Source organism: Podarcis vaucheri, assembly GCF_965113315.1.
Source record: "Podarcis vaucheri genome assembly, chromosome: 3".
Taxonomy (NCBI): Eukaryota; Metazoa; Chordata; class Lepidosauria; order Squamata; family Lacertidae; genus Podarcis; species Podarcis vaucheri.
Genome location: NC_138761.1, coordinates 123,203,110 through 123,219,702, shown reverse-complemented (window position 1 = coordinate 123,219,702; position 16,593 = coordinate 123,203,110). Strand labels below are relative to the sequence as shown.

General features: G+C 48.6%; 1 protein-coding gene and 1 long non-coding RNA gene across 2 annotated transcripts in view; both read right to left on the bottom strand.

Annotated features, from left to right (window-relative positions):
* Window positions 1–16,593, bottom strand: part of LOC309528843 — a 352,285-nt gene that overhangs the window by 298,359 nt on the left and 37,333 nt on the right. The window lies entirely within an intron of this gene.
* On the bottom strand, window positions 6,428–11,930 carry LOC309528830 (histone H3-like centromeric protein A; the record flags this gene model as incomplete). Its single annotated transcript, XM_082216549.1, has 2 exons — window positions 6,428–8,069; window positions 11,556–11,930. The coding sequence occupies 2 exons, from the start codon at window positions 11,928–11,930 to the stop codon at window positions 7,935–7,937; spliced, it is 510 nt and encodes a 169-aa protein (XP_082072675.1). The 3' UTR covers window positions 6,428–7,934.

Here is a 16,593-nt window from a genome sequence, read left to right as displayed (position 1 = left end):
TGTCTGTGTGCCTCTTACTTATTCTCAGAATTTAATTGGAGGCAGAACTCAACCCAGAAGTTATTTTCCATGAGAGAGCACAGTCCTGGAACACGTGAAGTAGCAGTTAAGATGATGCATCTGTGAATGAGCAGTGCCATTCCCCATGGAGGAACCACTGCCAACTTCCATCCTTCTGAGCCCCGGAAGCAGGAATATCATTTCAGAATATATACCAATCTACCAATTTCGATGCTAACATTGGTTTTATGACACAAATTGCAAGTGTCTGTAACCTTTTACCTTTTATTCAACATTCTACAGGTTGTTTGAGTGCTAACTACAAAAAAAACCCTTCCTTCAATTAGTTTTAAAGAGGAGAAATGGTATATTGACATGTAAGATGACACTGAATCTCAACATGTCACATAATTGTGACATAACGGGACCTCTCCCTGGACACAAATTAGTAAGCATTTTACATAGTTTTGCATGAAACAGAATAGTTCGGTTTAGAGATCTTTCCTTCCCTGAATCATGCCCATTTTATTTCACAGGAGACGACACCTTATTGCTCTGACAAGAATCATCCAGAGCTGCGAAGTAAATGTTCAATGTGAAACAAGTTCATCTGCATCCATTTTAGAGCTGTTTAAGAGGAGGCCGTTGTGGAGCAGAGTCCAAAACATGCCTGCGATCAGGATTCCTTTTGCGTTTGTGTGTGTTCCCAAAGGGAATGTGGTTTGGATGAGGTAGGGGGAGGCAGAGCTATTTTAAAACCAGCACAACATGCCACTTAATAAAACTTTTCCACCCAGAAGTCACTGAACTGAAATCCACTTTAGGAGCAAAACGTTACTGTACCATTAATGCATTTGCTAGCAGGATTTTGCCTGAGGCTCTGAGCAACAGCTGCCAGCCAAGGTGTTCTTGAGCTACTGTTCCTGCTAATAGGAAATCCCCACTAGAGAAACATCTGCAACCATCTATTTTGTGTGGATTTTGGATGTACTCAGGAGAAGTTTGGCATTAAAATCTACCAAAAGAAAAGAAAAAAGAGAGAATAGATGTTTTCCTTTTCCATTGTGGAAAGCTTAGCTGGTTTTCCTTAAACATAATAATAATAATAATAATAATAATAATAATAATAATAATAATAATACAGTGGTACCTCGGGTTCAGTACTTAATTTGTTCCGGAGGTCCATTCTTAACCTGAAACTCTTCTTAACCTGAAGCACCACTTTAGCTAATGGGGCCTCCTGCTGCTGCCGCGCTGCCACCACGATTTCTATTCTCATCCTGAAGCAAATTTCTTAATCTGAAGCACTATTTCTGGGTTAGTGGAGTCTGTACCATGAAGCGTATGTAACCCGAGGTACCACTGTAATAATAATAATTCAAATGTCCCTTTTCCTTGCTTTTCCTATGCAGTTCATCAAATAAAGGGTGTTTTTTCCTTACTTGCTGAGCCATAGGTTAAATATCTTAGGCTATTATGCCTTTTTCTAGAGGAAAATGAACACAGTAGGTGAATGGTTTCTTGGTCTGGGAAGGAAGAATTCTCCATCTTTTGGATAGGGTTGCACTAATCCTGAAATGATTGAGAGGACTCCTTAATCTAGCACTGTCACTTAAGGTACAGGGTATCTCCAGGGATGAAAAATGCTCACCCCACCCTCCCCAGTTTCGGATGATACATCAGCTGCAATCTCTTCTGGGCAGGAAAGGGTCTTGGTTCATGATATATTCTTCTCTTGGCCAGCACTCTGTCAGCTGTGCTGCACTGCCTCTCTAAAGAATTAACAACCACAAATTCACAATGAAACTACAGACTAGAAATGGGCATTCCATTATATAAATGGGACTGCAGCAGATCATCTCTAAATAAATAAATAAGCCTTCATGCTTGAGGCAGAAAATCCATGTAGCACCAACTCACAGCAAAAACCATAATTAATTAAATATCCTTTATTAGTTTTCATAAATCAAGTAACTAACAATTTGTTGCCTCAAGATTCTTATATAAGCAAATCTCAAAAACAAAACTGTAGGCAAGGCAACTGTGCAGAACCAAGCTGTGGCGCTGCTCAGTACGTCAACGGGTGATATCCAACAAAGATGTGTACAAACACATCAATTCCCCCTCCCCCAGCTGCAAATCTGTAGGATGCGAGTACTTGAGCTAGCTTCTCTCAGACTCCAGGAGGGCATTCACAATTATGAAGAAACATTAATGTGCTTTTAACGAAGTGATCAAGAGAGTCAAGCTTGCAACTATATGACGATGATGCCCCAAAGATGGCAGATGTGACTCAGATCTTCCGGGTTAACACTGAAGCCAAAAGCAAACAGGTGTTCTGAAGGTCAAGTCTTGTCCTTCTGCCTGTGCTCACAGAGTATGGCTCCAAGGCCGCTAGGACATTGATTTTCAGGCTATGCCAAAGTGCCATGTGTTGACTGCAACAGGAAATTAATTTCTGTAATTTATTATCTATATCCAGGGTGCCAATCAAAGGCCAAGACTGGAAAAGCTACATGGTTGAACAGGTGGCATATGTCTTGATGGAGTATGCATGCACATTCAACTACCTAATGGCGTCCACATCACCCAGAAGATTGTAGCCACAGGAATAAGAAAAGTTGTTCCGTTATCTAGAAAGGTCACTTCCTGGTTCACATGGAGAAGCCATTTTCAACAGAGCCCAGCGACGGAAGCGCGCAGCTACATTGAGGCAGCACCGGGTGTTTAAATTTTGCTCCCATAACAATTTTGCACCCAGGGTAACCACCCCTGTGGCTCCCCCATGCTATGCTACTCTATTGGAGTAACTGAAATTAGCTTTATCAACCCAATTCTTCCACTTGCACGGAAGGTACCAAGAGTGAAAGATAACCTGGCAGTCATGGTTCTTTTGCCTGCTATGTTCATTGGCTGTACCCGTCTAAGGGAAGCAGCAAGCTAGACAGTTTGTGGAGCATAGAGTACTAATGAACATAGCTTCCTTCAAGAGCACGAGGGACTTCCAGATGGGTGATTATTTTAAGGCTGGTGCTCCTAACGCATGGAAGCTCTGCCCCCAGCACCCACATGACATCACTGGCGCAAGCCCATACTTCCAGTGGCAGATTTAGGGCTCTGCAAGAGGTGAGCACACACTGGGCTCTGAGCAGAGGAGGTGCAATCTCAAAACCTAGTAAGCAAGGTGCTGGGCATTGGGAAGGAGGTGGAGGCAGTGACAAGTTCCTAGAGTCCTCCCACCTAGTTACTGCCTTCCCACCTTTGGGCAGGCAGTGAGGGCTCAGGGGGGGGGGCACCAAATTCTGACGTTGCACAGGGCGCCATAATACCCTTGTCTGACACTGATACTTCCCCCTCTATTTAATCCAAGCTTGCATTTTCCAGAGAAAATTCAGTAACTTGAAAAACCACCACCACCAGTTCTTGAGGACTTGTTTGTGATAGCTGAATGACCCCTCTGGAAACACCCAGAGAAGACTGAAGGAACTTTAAAACTGCAAGAACAGCCCTCCATCCTTCTTTGGCCGGCCTTCTCTGCATTTGCCGCTCTGCTAAGGCAGCGCAGTGCATTTCCACAACACACTGTCAACACAATCTTTCATGCACAGCTCCTTCTGGGTTCTGCTTTGAAGAACTGGGCTCCTCCAAGAATTGTCCCTCCAGTAGTTATTCGACTGTAGGCAAGGCAACTGTGCAGAACCAAGCTGTGGCGCTGCTCAGTACGTCAACGGGTGATATCCAACAATGACTGTCTGCTGGCAGAAGGGAAGCTATTGGTGAATTCTCCTCTCCCCTAGCAGGACGCCATGCTCCAGAGGGACCCACTAATCCTCTGGAGTAGATTTAAAGGGTGGGGTGACACAGCCGGGTGAAGGATGGCCAAAAATTGCTTCCCTCCCCGTTATGTTGGCATATTCCCTTCAGTCAGCAGGCTGAATATTGTCAGGTGTAGCTCCTCACGCAGGAATTCAAAAAGCTGCAACTGCCTAAACTCTCAGTTCTGACTGGTGATTAGGCTAGACTAAATGGCCTTTGCGTTCTTTTAGAGTGGAGATGCTAAACAGAAAATAAAAAAACCTGGCTTTGGTCTTTCCGCTGAACTGCTGTAGTCAGACTGAAGTCACATCCACACCACACATTTAAAGCAAATTCAATACGCATTTAAAGAACATGACTTCCCACAAAGTGCAATAGACAATGTGACACTAGATGGTGATGGTGAGCCTTATGGAAAATTCAATGTATTTTTTAAAACGCTTTTTTTAAAAAAGCATTTTCAGAAGGTTTTTTGTATGTGTGTAGATTCCACCCCAATATCAGAGAAATCATTGAAAGAAACCCAAACAGTGATGGCCTAATGATCCCAGCAACTCTTCCTGGTAGGTCTTGCTCAGGGGTCAGCAAGGTTTAGCTCACCTGGGCCGGTTCACTCCAGCAGAGATCCCTCCGTGGGCCAGATCACGTGCGCGCCCGTGATTTTCGGTGACTGCGCAGACGCGGTTTTCGGTGCCGCGGAAGCGAGTCCCCGTGCCGCAGCGGTTTGGCGCAGCACACAGGGACTCACCGAGCAGGCGGCTCAAGGGCCACTTAAACAACCCCTGTAGGCCACTTGTGGCCCATGAGCCTTAGGTTGCTGACCGCTGGTCTTGCTCCAGTGAGGCCATTGTGAGGACTGAGGATCCCTGCCTTTCCACCACTATCTAAGACTGCTTCATCTTGTCTATCTTTCCTCCACCCTCTTCATTTCTCTGCATGTTCTGGGAGACCAGGGTGGAGAGGAGCTGGTCCCAGCAGGAGGGGGAGACTCCCTGGATTCTTCAGCAGCCTACCCCCACTCCTTTCCTACCCCCACTTCAGCCTCTAATTCCAGACTGCTCTCTGCCACACCCTCTTCCTGTTAAACCCTGTTATGTCTTCTGCTTCCGAAACCCCTTCCTCCCAGTCAGCTCCCTCTTCTCCCTCTGACCACTCATTGTTGTTCCACCACCAACCCCCTGGCTCTGAGTCTCCTTCCCCTGGGGGTTCCCATTTGGTGCCCCCCGTCACTGTTCTGCATCCAGCCAATCCACGACAGAATGCAGCAGGACGTGCTTAGACTCCACCCACACAGAGTGGAGCAACGCTATCTCCGCCCAGCAAGACTTAGCTCAGAGATAGGATGAAACTGAAGATACTAACAGATGCATTTTGGAGAGTTAAAGAGTCAGCGATTGGGTAGATGTTCCTGCATTGATATCTAGAACCTGGAATTTCCTAGGTTCTTGAAAAGCTCAGCTCTGTGCTCCATGCACCCTGCATTACCCCTCCCCCAGCCTGCATCAATCAGAATGAAGTTCTGTCAGCATCAGAGCTGAATCTCATAAGATCGCAGAGACCACTTCTCAGCTGGACATTAGAATTCATTGCACAGTTCATCCAGAAATGGCAACAACTACCGTATTTTTCTTTCTATAACACGCAGATTTTTTCTCCTAAAAAGGAAGGGGAAATGTCTGTGCGTGTTATTGAGCGAATGTGTGGTCCCTGGAGCCGAAAAATCAGGCAAAAATCAAATCGCGCGTCTAGGAGAAGGGAAACCTGAAAAGAGGAAGTTGCTGCTTTCCTGCATTCTGCCTCAGGGTCTTACTGACCACCCTCCTCTGTTTCGTTGCTGTGTTTGCTGAAACGGAACAAAGAGCAGGGAAAGCCCCTCCCCTCCAGGCAAGCAGAGGGGAAAGCAGAGTGTCGTTCCTTCCTCTCTGTGCTCCGGTGCTGCTGAAAACATGCAGGTGGGAGAGAGAGAGAGAGAGAGAGAGAGAGAGAGAGAGAGAGAGAGAGAGCTGGCTGGCTTGGGTGCTGGAAAACTTTTGCCTTCCTTTCCTCCCTCCCGTTATATCCCTCTCCTGCATTCTTAGCCAGCTGCTTCTCTGCACACCCCTCTCGTACTCCTTGTCCCTTCTGTGTTTTTCCTTCCCTCCCCACTTAAAATGTGGTTACAACGCATGGACCCACATGGATCCTCAGGATCTTTGCATTGGGTCACCCCAAATTCACCATCAGAGCACATGTCTGTGGCCACAGCATGAAGCACAAAAATGATACACCCACTGTTTCATTCAGAATGTTTTTTCCCTTGTTTTCCTCCTCTAAAAACGATGTGCGTGTTATGGTCAGGTGCGTGTTATAGAGCGAAAAATACGGTAGTTTGATTAAGAGTCACAACAGCTTCCTGAACGAAGTAGAATGAAATGACTTAGCAATCAGACGTGTCTGTTCACATCAAGCACTTCTCTCCCAGCGCCAGTGTCATTTGTATTTGCCAAAGCATTCTATAGTTCTTTGGCAACCAAACAGCTGCATGCATGTAGAAAATCTACCACTAAGGTGATAGCAGTCAAGCGCTCGGCACTGGTGAATATGCATCCCATGCAGCAATCAACCCATCTAGTTTTGTGAGCAAGATTTCAATTTATTTATTAACAAGCGTTCAAACCCGCTTTATTCAAACTTTGACGGAAAACATCTTACAGCGTTTAAAAAGAAAAAGAGGTTCACTCATTCTCCGTCTCTCCCTCCATCCCTGCTCTGCTGCCCTGGAATTCACTGTTGGTTTAGAAAAGGACCTGTGTGTATTCACTCTGGTTTCCGACAGGATTTTTCATTCCCTAGTTTTTGGCAGGGATCAGGCCTGAGGCGAACTTGCTTTCCCTCCATGTCCGGCTAGAGATAAAGCGTTTTTTCCTCCCCTCCAATAATGTTCGCGTTTCTGATGCGAAATGAGAGAATAAGGCGGGAAGAGATAAAATAGACGGCAGAATATCAGCAGGACACGGAATGCGCTGGCCGGAGGCCCTTCAGAGTTTTTGGGTGCATGGGAGTTGTAGTCCAAAATGTCCGGAGGGGCCCATCTTGACAAGAGCCATTCTAGAGCATCCACTGGGGGGGGGGCAAGCATGGCAGTGAGTAGAAGGGACATCCATTGGCAACAAGAGCAGTTAAGATAAAACTTCATGTTTAAAAAAACCAAGCAAACTCTAAAGCAGTGTTTCCCAAACTTTGGGTCTCCAGTTGCCCTTGGACCACAACTCCCATCATCCCTAGTTGCAAGACCAGCAGTCAGGGATGATGGGAGTTGTAGTCTGAAAACAGCTGGATGCCCAAGCCTGGGAAACACAGCTCCGAAGCCACATCTGCGTTATGCATTTAAAGCAGTATCGTAAGCACTCGTTGTTTCCCCTCAAAAAATCAAAGAACTGTAGCTTGTTAAGGCTGCTGAGAATTGGTAGGAGCACCCCCCTACTGCTTAAGAAAGAAGTTTAGCAATCCATCCCTCTTCGCAGGGAACTCTGGGAATTGTCGCTCTGTGCACCCCTAAACTACAGCTCCCGGGTCTCTTGGAGGGGGGCTAGTTAAAAGCGGCATGATACTGCTTTAAACGCACAGTGTCGGTGAGGCCTAAGTAAAAAAACTGAGAGCAACTTTGGCAAAGCTCCACTGACTTTCCATGAGAAAGATTTTAAAAGCGGGGGGGGGGGGGGGCGACTCGTGGCTGCCCACAACCATCAGCTCCAGCCAGCGTCACCACTGGTCAGGGCCGACGGGCAGGGCAGCTGCGCAACATCTGGAGGGGTCACAGGTCAAGCCTCTCCCTCGCTGGAGTCAAAACTGGGCTTTAAAAGCAATTCACTTGGAGCTGAACAGGACCCCTTTCTTATTCTGCCCCCTTCCGCATATGACAACCCAACACTCCCACCCCATCATGCCCCACAGGGAGGAGCTGGGGCAGGAAGCAGGCGGAAAGAAGGAGGGAGCCAAGAGCTGAGGCCGCGCTGCCACCCTGACAGGGGCTTTTAGGTCCAAGCCAGCCGCTCCCAGCCTGAAGGAGGTCCCTGAGCACGTTGCAGTTTCTGGGGTGCTCCCGGTTGCCTTTTCGCTGCTCCCTCGGAGGCAGGAGGCTAGCCCAAGCCGCCCTGAATGCCCCGGATCCGCCGAGCCAATTGGATGTCCTTGGGGTGGAGGGTGACCCTCTTGGCATGGATGGTACAGAGGTAGGCATCCTCCAGCAGGAAGACGAGAAACGCTTCGGCGGCCTGGAGGGGAGAGCAAAGGAGGATGGGGAGAGAAGAGAGAGCAAGTGGGAAGGGTGCAGGCAGTTGGCGGAGCCCCCATTCCCCCCCCCCATGCTGTTTAACATCTACGTGAAACCGCCAAGATTAATAATAATAATATTTTATTTATACCCCGCCCTCCCCAGCCAAGGCCGGGTTCAGGGCGGCTAACAAGCAATAATAAAAACAAGTTGAATGATTACAACTTAAAACAAAATTAAAATACAACATTAAAATATTGAAACATTAAAATGTCTCATCGCAGGAAGAGAAGGAAAAGAAAAAAGAGAGGGAGGGAATCAAATTGGCTGCAAGCCAAAGGCCAGGCGGAACAACTCTGTCTTACAGGCCCTGCGGAAAGAAATCAGATCCTGCAGAGCCCTGGTCTCATGAGGCAGAGCGTTCCACCAGGCCGGAGCCAGTGTTGAGAAGGCCCTGGCTCTGGTTGAAGCCAATCTAACTTCCTTAGGGCCTGGGACCACTAGGGTGTTGCTGTTTATGGACCTTGAGGCTCTCTGTGGGGCATACTGGGAGAGGCGGTCCCGTAGGTACGAGGGTCCTAGACTGTGAAGGGCTTTAAAGCTCAAAAGCAGCACCTCAAATCTGACCCTGTACTCCACCGGGAGCCAATGCAGCTTGAAAAGCACTGGGTGAATATGCTCCCATGGCAGAGACCCTGTGAGGAGCCTCGCTGCAGCATTCTGCACCCGCTGGAGTTTCTGGTACAGTTTCAAGGGCAGCCCCGCGTAGAGCGAATTACAGTAGTCAAGCTGGGAGGTGACCGTTGCATGGATCACTGTGGCCAGGTTGGGGCGGGAAAGGTAAGGGACCAACTGCTTGATGGTGCTTTTTTTTGGAGCACGCTGTCAGCAACAGGCCGACGGCACATGCCTCTCCTCCACATCTGCAGTGGATGAGCTGGACCGCCATCTTGCCCCAGTAATGGAGTGAATGAGAGCCAACAAACTGAAGCCCAATCCAGATTAAGACTGATGCAAGTGTTGAGCGGGCAGTTCCCTAGACCAGATGGATGGGGGGCTGCCTGCCCTTGATGGCGTTACACAGCTCACTGGGCAAGGTTGGGTTTGGGGCCATTTACTTGTGACCCCGGTTTGAGTGATAATTACTCAGGGTTTTTTGCGGGGCAGCACAAAACGCAGCACCAAACTTTGGCATCAGTTTGGGGAGGGATCCTTTGTTATCGCTTTAGGCTCAGATGTCCTCAGTGATTTAGTGCTTTCTTTACATATTTTTAGGCACCAGGCGAAAACGTTCCCCTTCAACCAGGCCTTTGGCTGATTAACCAATCCACGTTAGGTGATGGTGGGTTAATCCTTTTCTATTATGTCATGTCTTTTGTGTTTTTATGTTGCTAACCACCTGAAGGGTGGCATATCAGTTTAATGATGCCGGCTAAGGTTGATGGCGGTGGGACTCTTTGGGGTCATAGGTTACCCCACCCTGGTTTAGCAAATCCACTCCCATCAGCAGGACCCTTCCGGCTGTTCTCACCCCCTGTTCCATGGGGGAAGGAGATGGGGCTCATGCCCTCGGGTTACTGCAGCCACAACTCTGCCCCCCCCCCCACAAAACAGCTGCCAAATGTCTGCAGGGGGGAGGAGCCCTGCCCTAAATTGTTTCCAGGGTTTAAAAATCCTGGAGACGTAGTGAGAGATTTTACTTTCTTGGGCTTCCTGATCACTGGAGATGGTGACAGCAGCCACAAAATTAAAAGACGCCTGCTTCTTGGGAGAAAAGCAATGACAAACCTAGACAGCATCTTAAAAAGCAGAGACATCACCTTGCTAACAAAAGTCCGTATACTTAAAGGTATGGTTTTCCCAGTAGTGATGTATGGAAGTGAGAGCTGGACCATAAAGAAGGCTGATCGCCGAAGAATTGATGCTTTTGAATTCTGGTGCTGGAGGAGACTCTTGAGAGTCCCATGGACTGCAAGAAGATCCAAACGTATCCATTCTGAAGGAAATCAGCCCTGAGTCCTCACTGGAAGGACAGATCGTGAAGCTGAGGCTCCAATACTTTGGCCACCTCATGAGAAGAGAAGACTCCCGGGAAATACCCTGATGCTGGGAAAGATGGAGGGCACAAGGAGAAGGGGACGACAGAGGACAAGATGGCTGGACAGTGTTCTTGAAGCTACCAGCATGAGTCTGACCAAACTGCGGGAGGCAGTGGAAGACAGGAGTGCCTGGCGTGCTCTGGTCCATGGGGTCACGACTAAACAACAACAACAAAGTTGCAGGAAAGAAGTGAGAGAAGGCGTCCTTTCTTTGGGCACCATGCCTTTAGGAGACTAGAATTCCCCTGGGTTCTTTGCGGCATCTCACAGTGATTTAAACATCTTCCAGTCCGCTTTAAATATATAGCAGAGATTTGTATACGACTAAACAACAACAAGGGCCCGCTCCCAGGATGAAACGGTGAAATCTGTTATGATTAAATGGGCACAGGATGTTGGACATAATATTATGTTTGCCGACTGGGAACAGTTATGGACCACAGGTATGAAGTTTACGGCATGTAATGCCTTAAGAGAGAATATTATGAAAATGATATACTGGTGGTACATGACCCCAGTCAAGCTTGCAAAAATCTATCATTTGCCCGATAACAAATGCTGGAAATGTAAAGAAACTGAAGGTACATTTTTTCACCTATGGTGGATGTGCCCAAAGATTAAGGCCTTCTGGGAAATGATATATAATGAATTGAAAAAGGTATTTAAGTATACCTTTCTGAAGAAACCAGAGGCCTTTCTCCTGCGCATTGTCGGCCAATTGATGCCAAAGGACAGAACTTTTTTTTATGTATGCAACAACAGCAGCAAGAATACTCATCGCAAAGTATTGGAAGACACAAGATCTACCCACCCTGGAAGAATGGCAGATGAAGGTGATTGACTACATGGAATTGGCAGAAATGACTGGCAGAATCCGAGACCAGGGAGAAGAGTCGGTGAAAGAAGACTGGAAGAAATTCAAAGACTACTTACAGAAACATTGTAAAATTAATGAATGTTAGAAGGATGTTAGATAGACACTAAGCGGTTTCCAGCTGTAATGCTTTAAGAGATATAACAAAAAAGGTTGAACTAACAAATCGAACTGGAATACAAAGAAGGGAGGTATGAGGAGGTCCGAGGAAATAAGTGCATGGAAGTTACGTTATTGAAAATTAATGTGTGTTTTTAACTGTTTTTTATTTTGCATGTTTATTTTTCATTTTTTGCTATATCTTAAAAAACTTTCAATAAATATCTCTTAAAAAAAAGAAGGGCCCGCTCCCTTTGCCCCCAGTCCGTAGGGAGGGTCTGCTGTGGGGAAGGGAGCCTTCTGTTCTCATGCAAATGCCATCCCTGCAGAAAGGAGTTCCGAGACGCCGGCCAAGAGGAAGCCAGCCGGCCCCTCCCTCTCTCCCTCCCTCCCCACCCCAGATCTCCGCCCTTACCTCCTGCAGGGCGAGCAAGGCCATGGCCTGCCATTGCATGTCGACCCCCCGCGTGTAGTCCAGGCAGATCTCGCGCACCACGCGGGCGAAGGGCAGCTTCCGGATGAGCAGGTTGGTGGACTTCTGGTACTTGCGGATCTCCAGCAGGGCGCGCTGGCCGGGGCGGAACCTCCTCCGGCGGGGGCGCGGCGCCTGGTCCGCGGGGGGCGCCCGGCGAGGCGAGGCTGGGGGCGCCCGCTGCCTGCGCTGAGAGGCTCCGGGGCGTCTCCCCCGGCGGGAGGGCGGCGTGGAGGGGGCGGCCCTCCGGGAGGGCGGGGAGGAGGGGGCGGCCCTCCGGGAGGGCGGCGTGGAGGAGCTTCTCCCGGACCGCCTCATGGCACCTCCGGCCGCGGCGGCTCTGGACACCCTCTGCCTCGTCTCCCCCGTTTGAATTCTCGCTCGCCAGCCCCCGCCCCGCCCCGGGAAGGCCGCCCGCCAATCCGCTGCCCGAACGCCGCCGTTCGAATCATCACAGCCAATCGGATGGAGCGGGGAGGCGCCTGGGGCGGGAAGTAGGAAGCGCGGCGCCATCCAGAAGAAAATAGTCAATGGGGGGGGGGAGCGGGGGCGGGGAAAGTGGGCGGGAGGTTTTGCTACGTCCCGGCAAGCGATTGGTTAATGTTGGAGAGAAAGGCAGGAGGTTAGTCCAATAGAAGATGAGAAAATAACAAACAAACAAACAAAGATTTCGACTTAAAAGGCAGATTTTCAGTGGCATCTCGAGGCATTTTCGGAGCTCTTCTGCAATAAATGTACATTTATTGAATTTAAGCCACTTGATGCTGCTCTTTTATTGATTGATTGATTGATTGATTGATTGACAGATGAAAGATAGAAAGGGCTGTGACTCATATCCCAGAGACATTTAGGGGAGTCAGGTTACCTCAGAGTTTCAAAAAGCCTTTTCAGGTATTGATACAGAGCTGGCCCAAGACATTTTGGCTCCTGGGATGAATCACACAATGGCACACAGGCCTTCCAGAGAAGATCAAGGAGTCAGGAACAAGGAGTGGAATAAAGAGCTCCGTCAGGAATGGGGGTGGGGGGTGGAGGAGAGTGAAGATCTACATCAGGAACAAGGGCTGGGGTGTCAAATCAACCTTACCCCACTACAAATCACACTGGGTGGGTGCAGATGCCAGGATAACGCCCCGACCTGGCCACAGTGATCCATGCGACGGTCATCTCCAGGCTTGACTACTGTAATGCACTCTACGCAGGGCTGCCCTTGAAGCTGACCCAGAAACTCCAGAGGGTGCAGAATGCTGCAGCGGGGCTCCTCACGGGGTCTCTGCCATGGGAACATATTCACCCAGTGCTATACCAGCTGCACTGGCTCCCGGTGGAGTACAGGGTCAGGTTCAAGGTGCTGGTTTTGACCTTTAAAGCCCTTCACGGCCTAGGACCCCCGTACCTACGGGACCACCTCTCCTGGTATGCCCCACGGAAGACCTTAAGGCCCATAAATAGCAACACCCTAGAGATCCCGGGCCCTAAGGAAGTTAGATTGGCTTCAACCAGAGCCAGGGCCTTTTCAGCACTGGCCCCAACTTGGTGGAACGCTCTGTCTCATGAGACCAGGGCCCTGCAGGATCTGATTTCTTTCCGCAGGGCCTGTAAGACAGAGTTGTTCTGCCTGGCCTTTGGCTTGGAGCCAATTTGATTCCCTCCCCCTCTTTCTTTTTTCTTTTCCTTTCTCCTCCTGCGATGAGGCTACATTTTATTATTTTAATGTTTCAATATTTTAATGTTGTATTTTAATCTTGTTTTTAAGTTGTAGTCATTCAACTTGTTTTTATTATTGCTTGTAAGCCGCTCTGAGCCCGGCCTTGGCTGGGGAGGGCAGGGTATAAATAAAAATTATTATTATTATTACTATATTTCTGGGGTCAGCAAATGTTTTCAGCAGGGGGCCGGTCCACTGTCCCTCAGACCTTGTGGGGGGCCGGACTATATTTTGGGGGGAAAAACAATGAACAAATTCTTATGCCCCACAAATAACCCAGAGATGCATTTTAAATAAAAGCACACATTCTACTCATGTAAAAACACGCTGATTCCTGGACCACCCGAGGGCCGGATTGAGAAGGCGATTGGGCCAGATCCGGCCCCTGGGCCTTACGTTGCCTACCCACGCACTATTTCCTCCTGGCTGGGAGACCAGCAATGCCTCCTGTTCACCAAGAGGCTGATGTAGAGGCAGCAGATCCAGCCTCCGAGGCGTGTGCCATAGCAGTTGCTGCTGCCACAGAAGACACTGATTCATTCCTTGAAGGCCGAATCTGCTGCCCCTGTGGATCCTGCTGCTAATCTTGCCTCATAGGCCGGCCATTTCTTGATAGTTGCTGGGTATGTCTCCCAAATCTGCAAAGCCTTAGTGAGCCTGCTTGAACTCCTTTTTGTCTAACCAAAGCCTTAATACTTAGCAGCAATGGTTGACGATAGATCAATATGATGTGTAGCCTATTATTCTCAGGCTTGACAGGAACATTTGCCTGGTCCATTAGCAAGGCTTGCAAACACGGGGGACCTGCAGCCTGCCGTGTCTGGGTCCTTGATGCCCCCTTTAAAGCCCTGATTCAGAAAATAGCTGTGGATGTTGGAAAAAGGGAACAGGTTGAGAGTTGGGGCTACTTAAGGAATTAACCCTGGTAATAATTGCAAAGATAATCTGTCAAATGTTCGAAACTGCAAAAGACAGCACCTGCCCCAGCCCAGCCCCTGATCTCTTGGGCAGCAGGAGACAGGCGGTTTAGTTTTGTAAAGTAAAAAGCCCCAAGCATGTCCTGATTTCAAGGCTGCACAAAAACCCATTGCTCCTTGGACCTTTCTTTACAAAAGGAGGGAGCAATCAGGTGACACCCTGTGGGGTGAAGTAGGGGAATCCAGCTGATGCTCAGAAGTTATGGTTGGAGATTTTCTTATTTTCTCCCAACCCCATTTTTTCAAAGTGTTTTTGTTTAAAGATAAGAGCCATTCCAAGTGGCCTTTAAATAAAATTCTTTTAAAAAACATTTCAATCCCCCCTTGAAATTCCATCCCCTGGAGCTTCAACCAGCCCTTTCTGACCTTTGAACTATAGTATGTGTTTGTGGGAGGGGTTATTGGTATGCTTTTGTTTATTACCATATTTTTTGCTCTATGACTCACTTTTCCCCTCCTAAAAAGCAAGGCGAAATGTGTGTGTGTCTTATGGAGCGAATGCAGGCTGCGCAGCTATCCCAGAAGCCAGAACAGCAAGTGAAGGGAGTATCGAAATACTGCAAAACTATGCCTAAGGTCCCCTGGGCATGAACAGAGTGCCTTTCTCCCCAGGGAAAGCAACATCTCTCTCTCTCTCTCTTACTCACTCACTTGAAGGGAGTAGGCAGGGGTGCACTGACAGTTGGGAGGCAACGCCCGGAGAGCAGGAGGAGAAATGCATCTGGAGCAAACAAGATACGCAGGGTTGGCTGATAAGCGAAAGGAGCGCACTGGCAAAATGCTTTAGAAACACCCAAAGAGGCAATAAGGCAAATCGAGGAATATGATATGGTGGGGTGGGGTGAAGGGCTGCAGGAGTATAACTATTGCTGGCTTACGTGTATGGGGGGCCACCAGCCTTTGGAAACAATTTCGCTGGTTGCCTCTGCGCAGATCACAATAAACTATTTTCTCCGAAGGAACTGAATCCCTGGTGCTTCTTTTGCAACCTCTAAGTCCTGGGTAAGCGAGCAAATGGATCCCAAGTAAATAAGGCTTCAGATTTGGGGGCTCGGCCCGGGATTTGCTCCAACCCATTGGAACAGAGGCCAGGCTTGACCGTGGTGAACAGCTCAGACTGGCGTTTGCGGCTCCAGCGCGCACCCTCCCAGTTTGTAGGGGGAGCCAGCCACACCGTCTTGGAGTGGAGACACCCGGTCGAGGGAGAAAAGAGGCGGCCGAAGGGGGGAATCCGGAGAAAGAAAGAAAAGAGGTAAGCCCGAGGGAAAGGGCTAGGGGTCCAAGGGAAAGGACTAGAGGTCTGATCAGCCTCACCTGGCTGTGGCAGTGGAATGCCCGGCACCTGCCCGTGTGACAGTAGAGTGTCCGGCAGTAGGGTGCCACCAGGAAGGGAAAGGGAACTGGCTGAGGTAGGAGTGCCACCAGTAAAGGATTAGTGTGGTACCAGGGGACTCATAGGGTAGGAAGGGGGGAAAGGGAAATTTGTGTTCTGGGTTGTGTGTGGTGTGTGGTGTGTTTGAAGAGAAGTCCTGTATAGGAGCGGAGTATTCTGTTAGACATGGGGTCTGGAGGCAGTAAATGTACCCCCTTACAATGTTTATTGAATAACTGGAGGGCAGCCACGAAGGATGATGACTGGGGTTTTAAGAAAGAGAGACTCAGAACTTTATGTGAAGTAGATTCCTTATATCAAGGAACTGCCTGGCCATCAGAGGGCACTCTCGACCTGCAGTTAATAGACCCCCTGTGGCAAAATATAGTTAATGTCCACCTGGACCAGATTCCATATATCTCAATTTGGAAAACCAATGTGGAGGAAACTGTTGATATTGCAGAGTCCTTTGCACAACGGAATGACGAACAGTACGTGCCACATGCTTAAAGTTGCTTTATTCTCAGTTTAGTATTGAGAAATTACAAACATGCATCTTGCCTCTGCTGGAGCAGAGAAGCAACCGTCCTTCTCCTCGGAATGAAGAACACCGAGAGAAGCAGTGAAAAACAGGAAACCAGTGTACGTCACTTCCACCTTCCCATTCCCATGGGAAAACCCAACAGTACTCTGACTGTGGAATGTAAACATTGTCTTGTGACAAGCACTTCGCTGCACAGTGAAGAGAGCAGAAACCAACATCCTCCCCCTTTCTGTGAACATCACTAGGCAGCGTGTTCGTACAGTATCAGTACAAACCCAACTTCTGTACATAGGTACAGTGTTGATCCCTTGATACAATCTTGGACAAAACATCAGCAGGAATTTCATTACCTGGCATATAGGACACCGTTACGAGTCCCT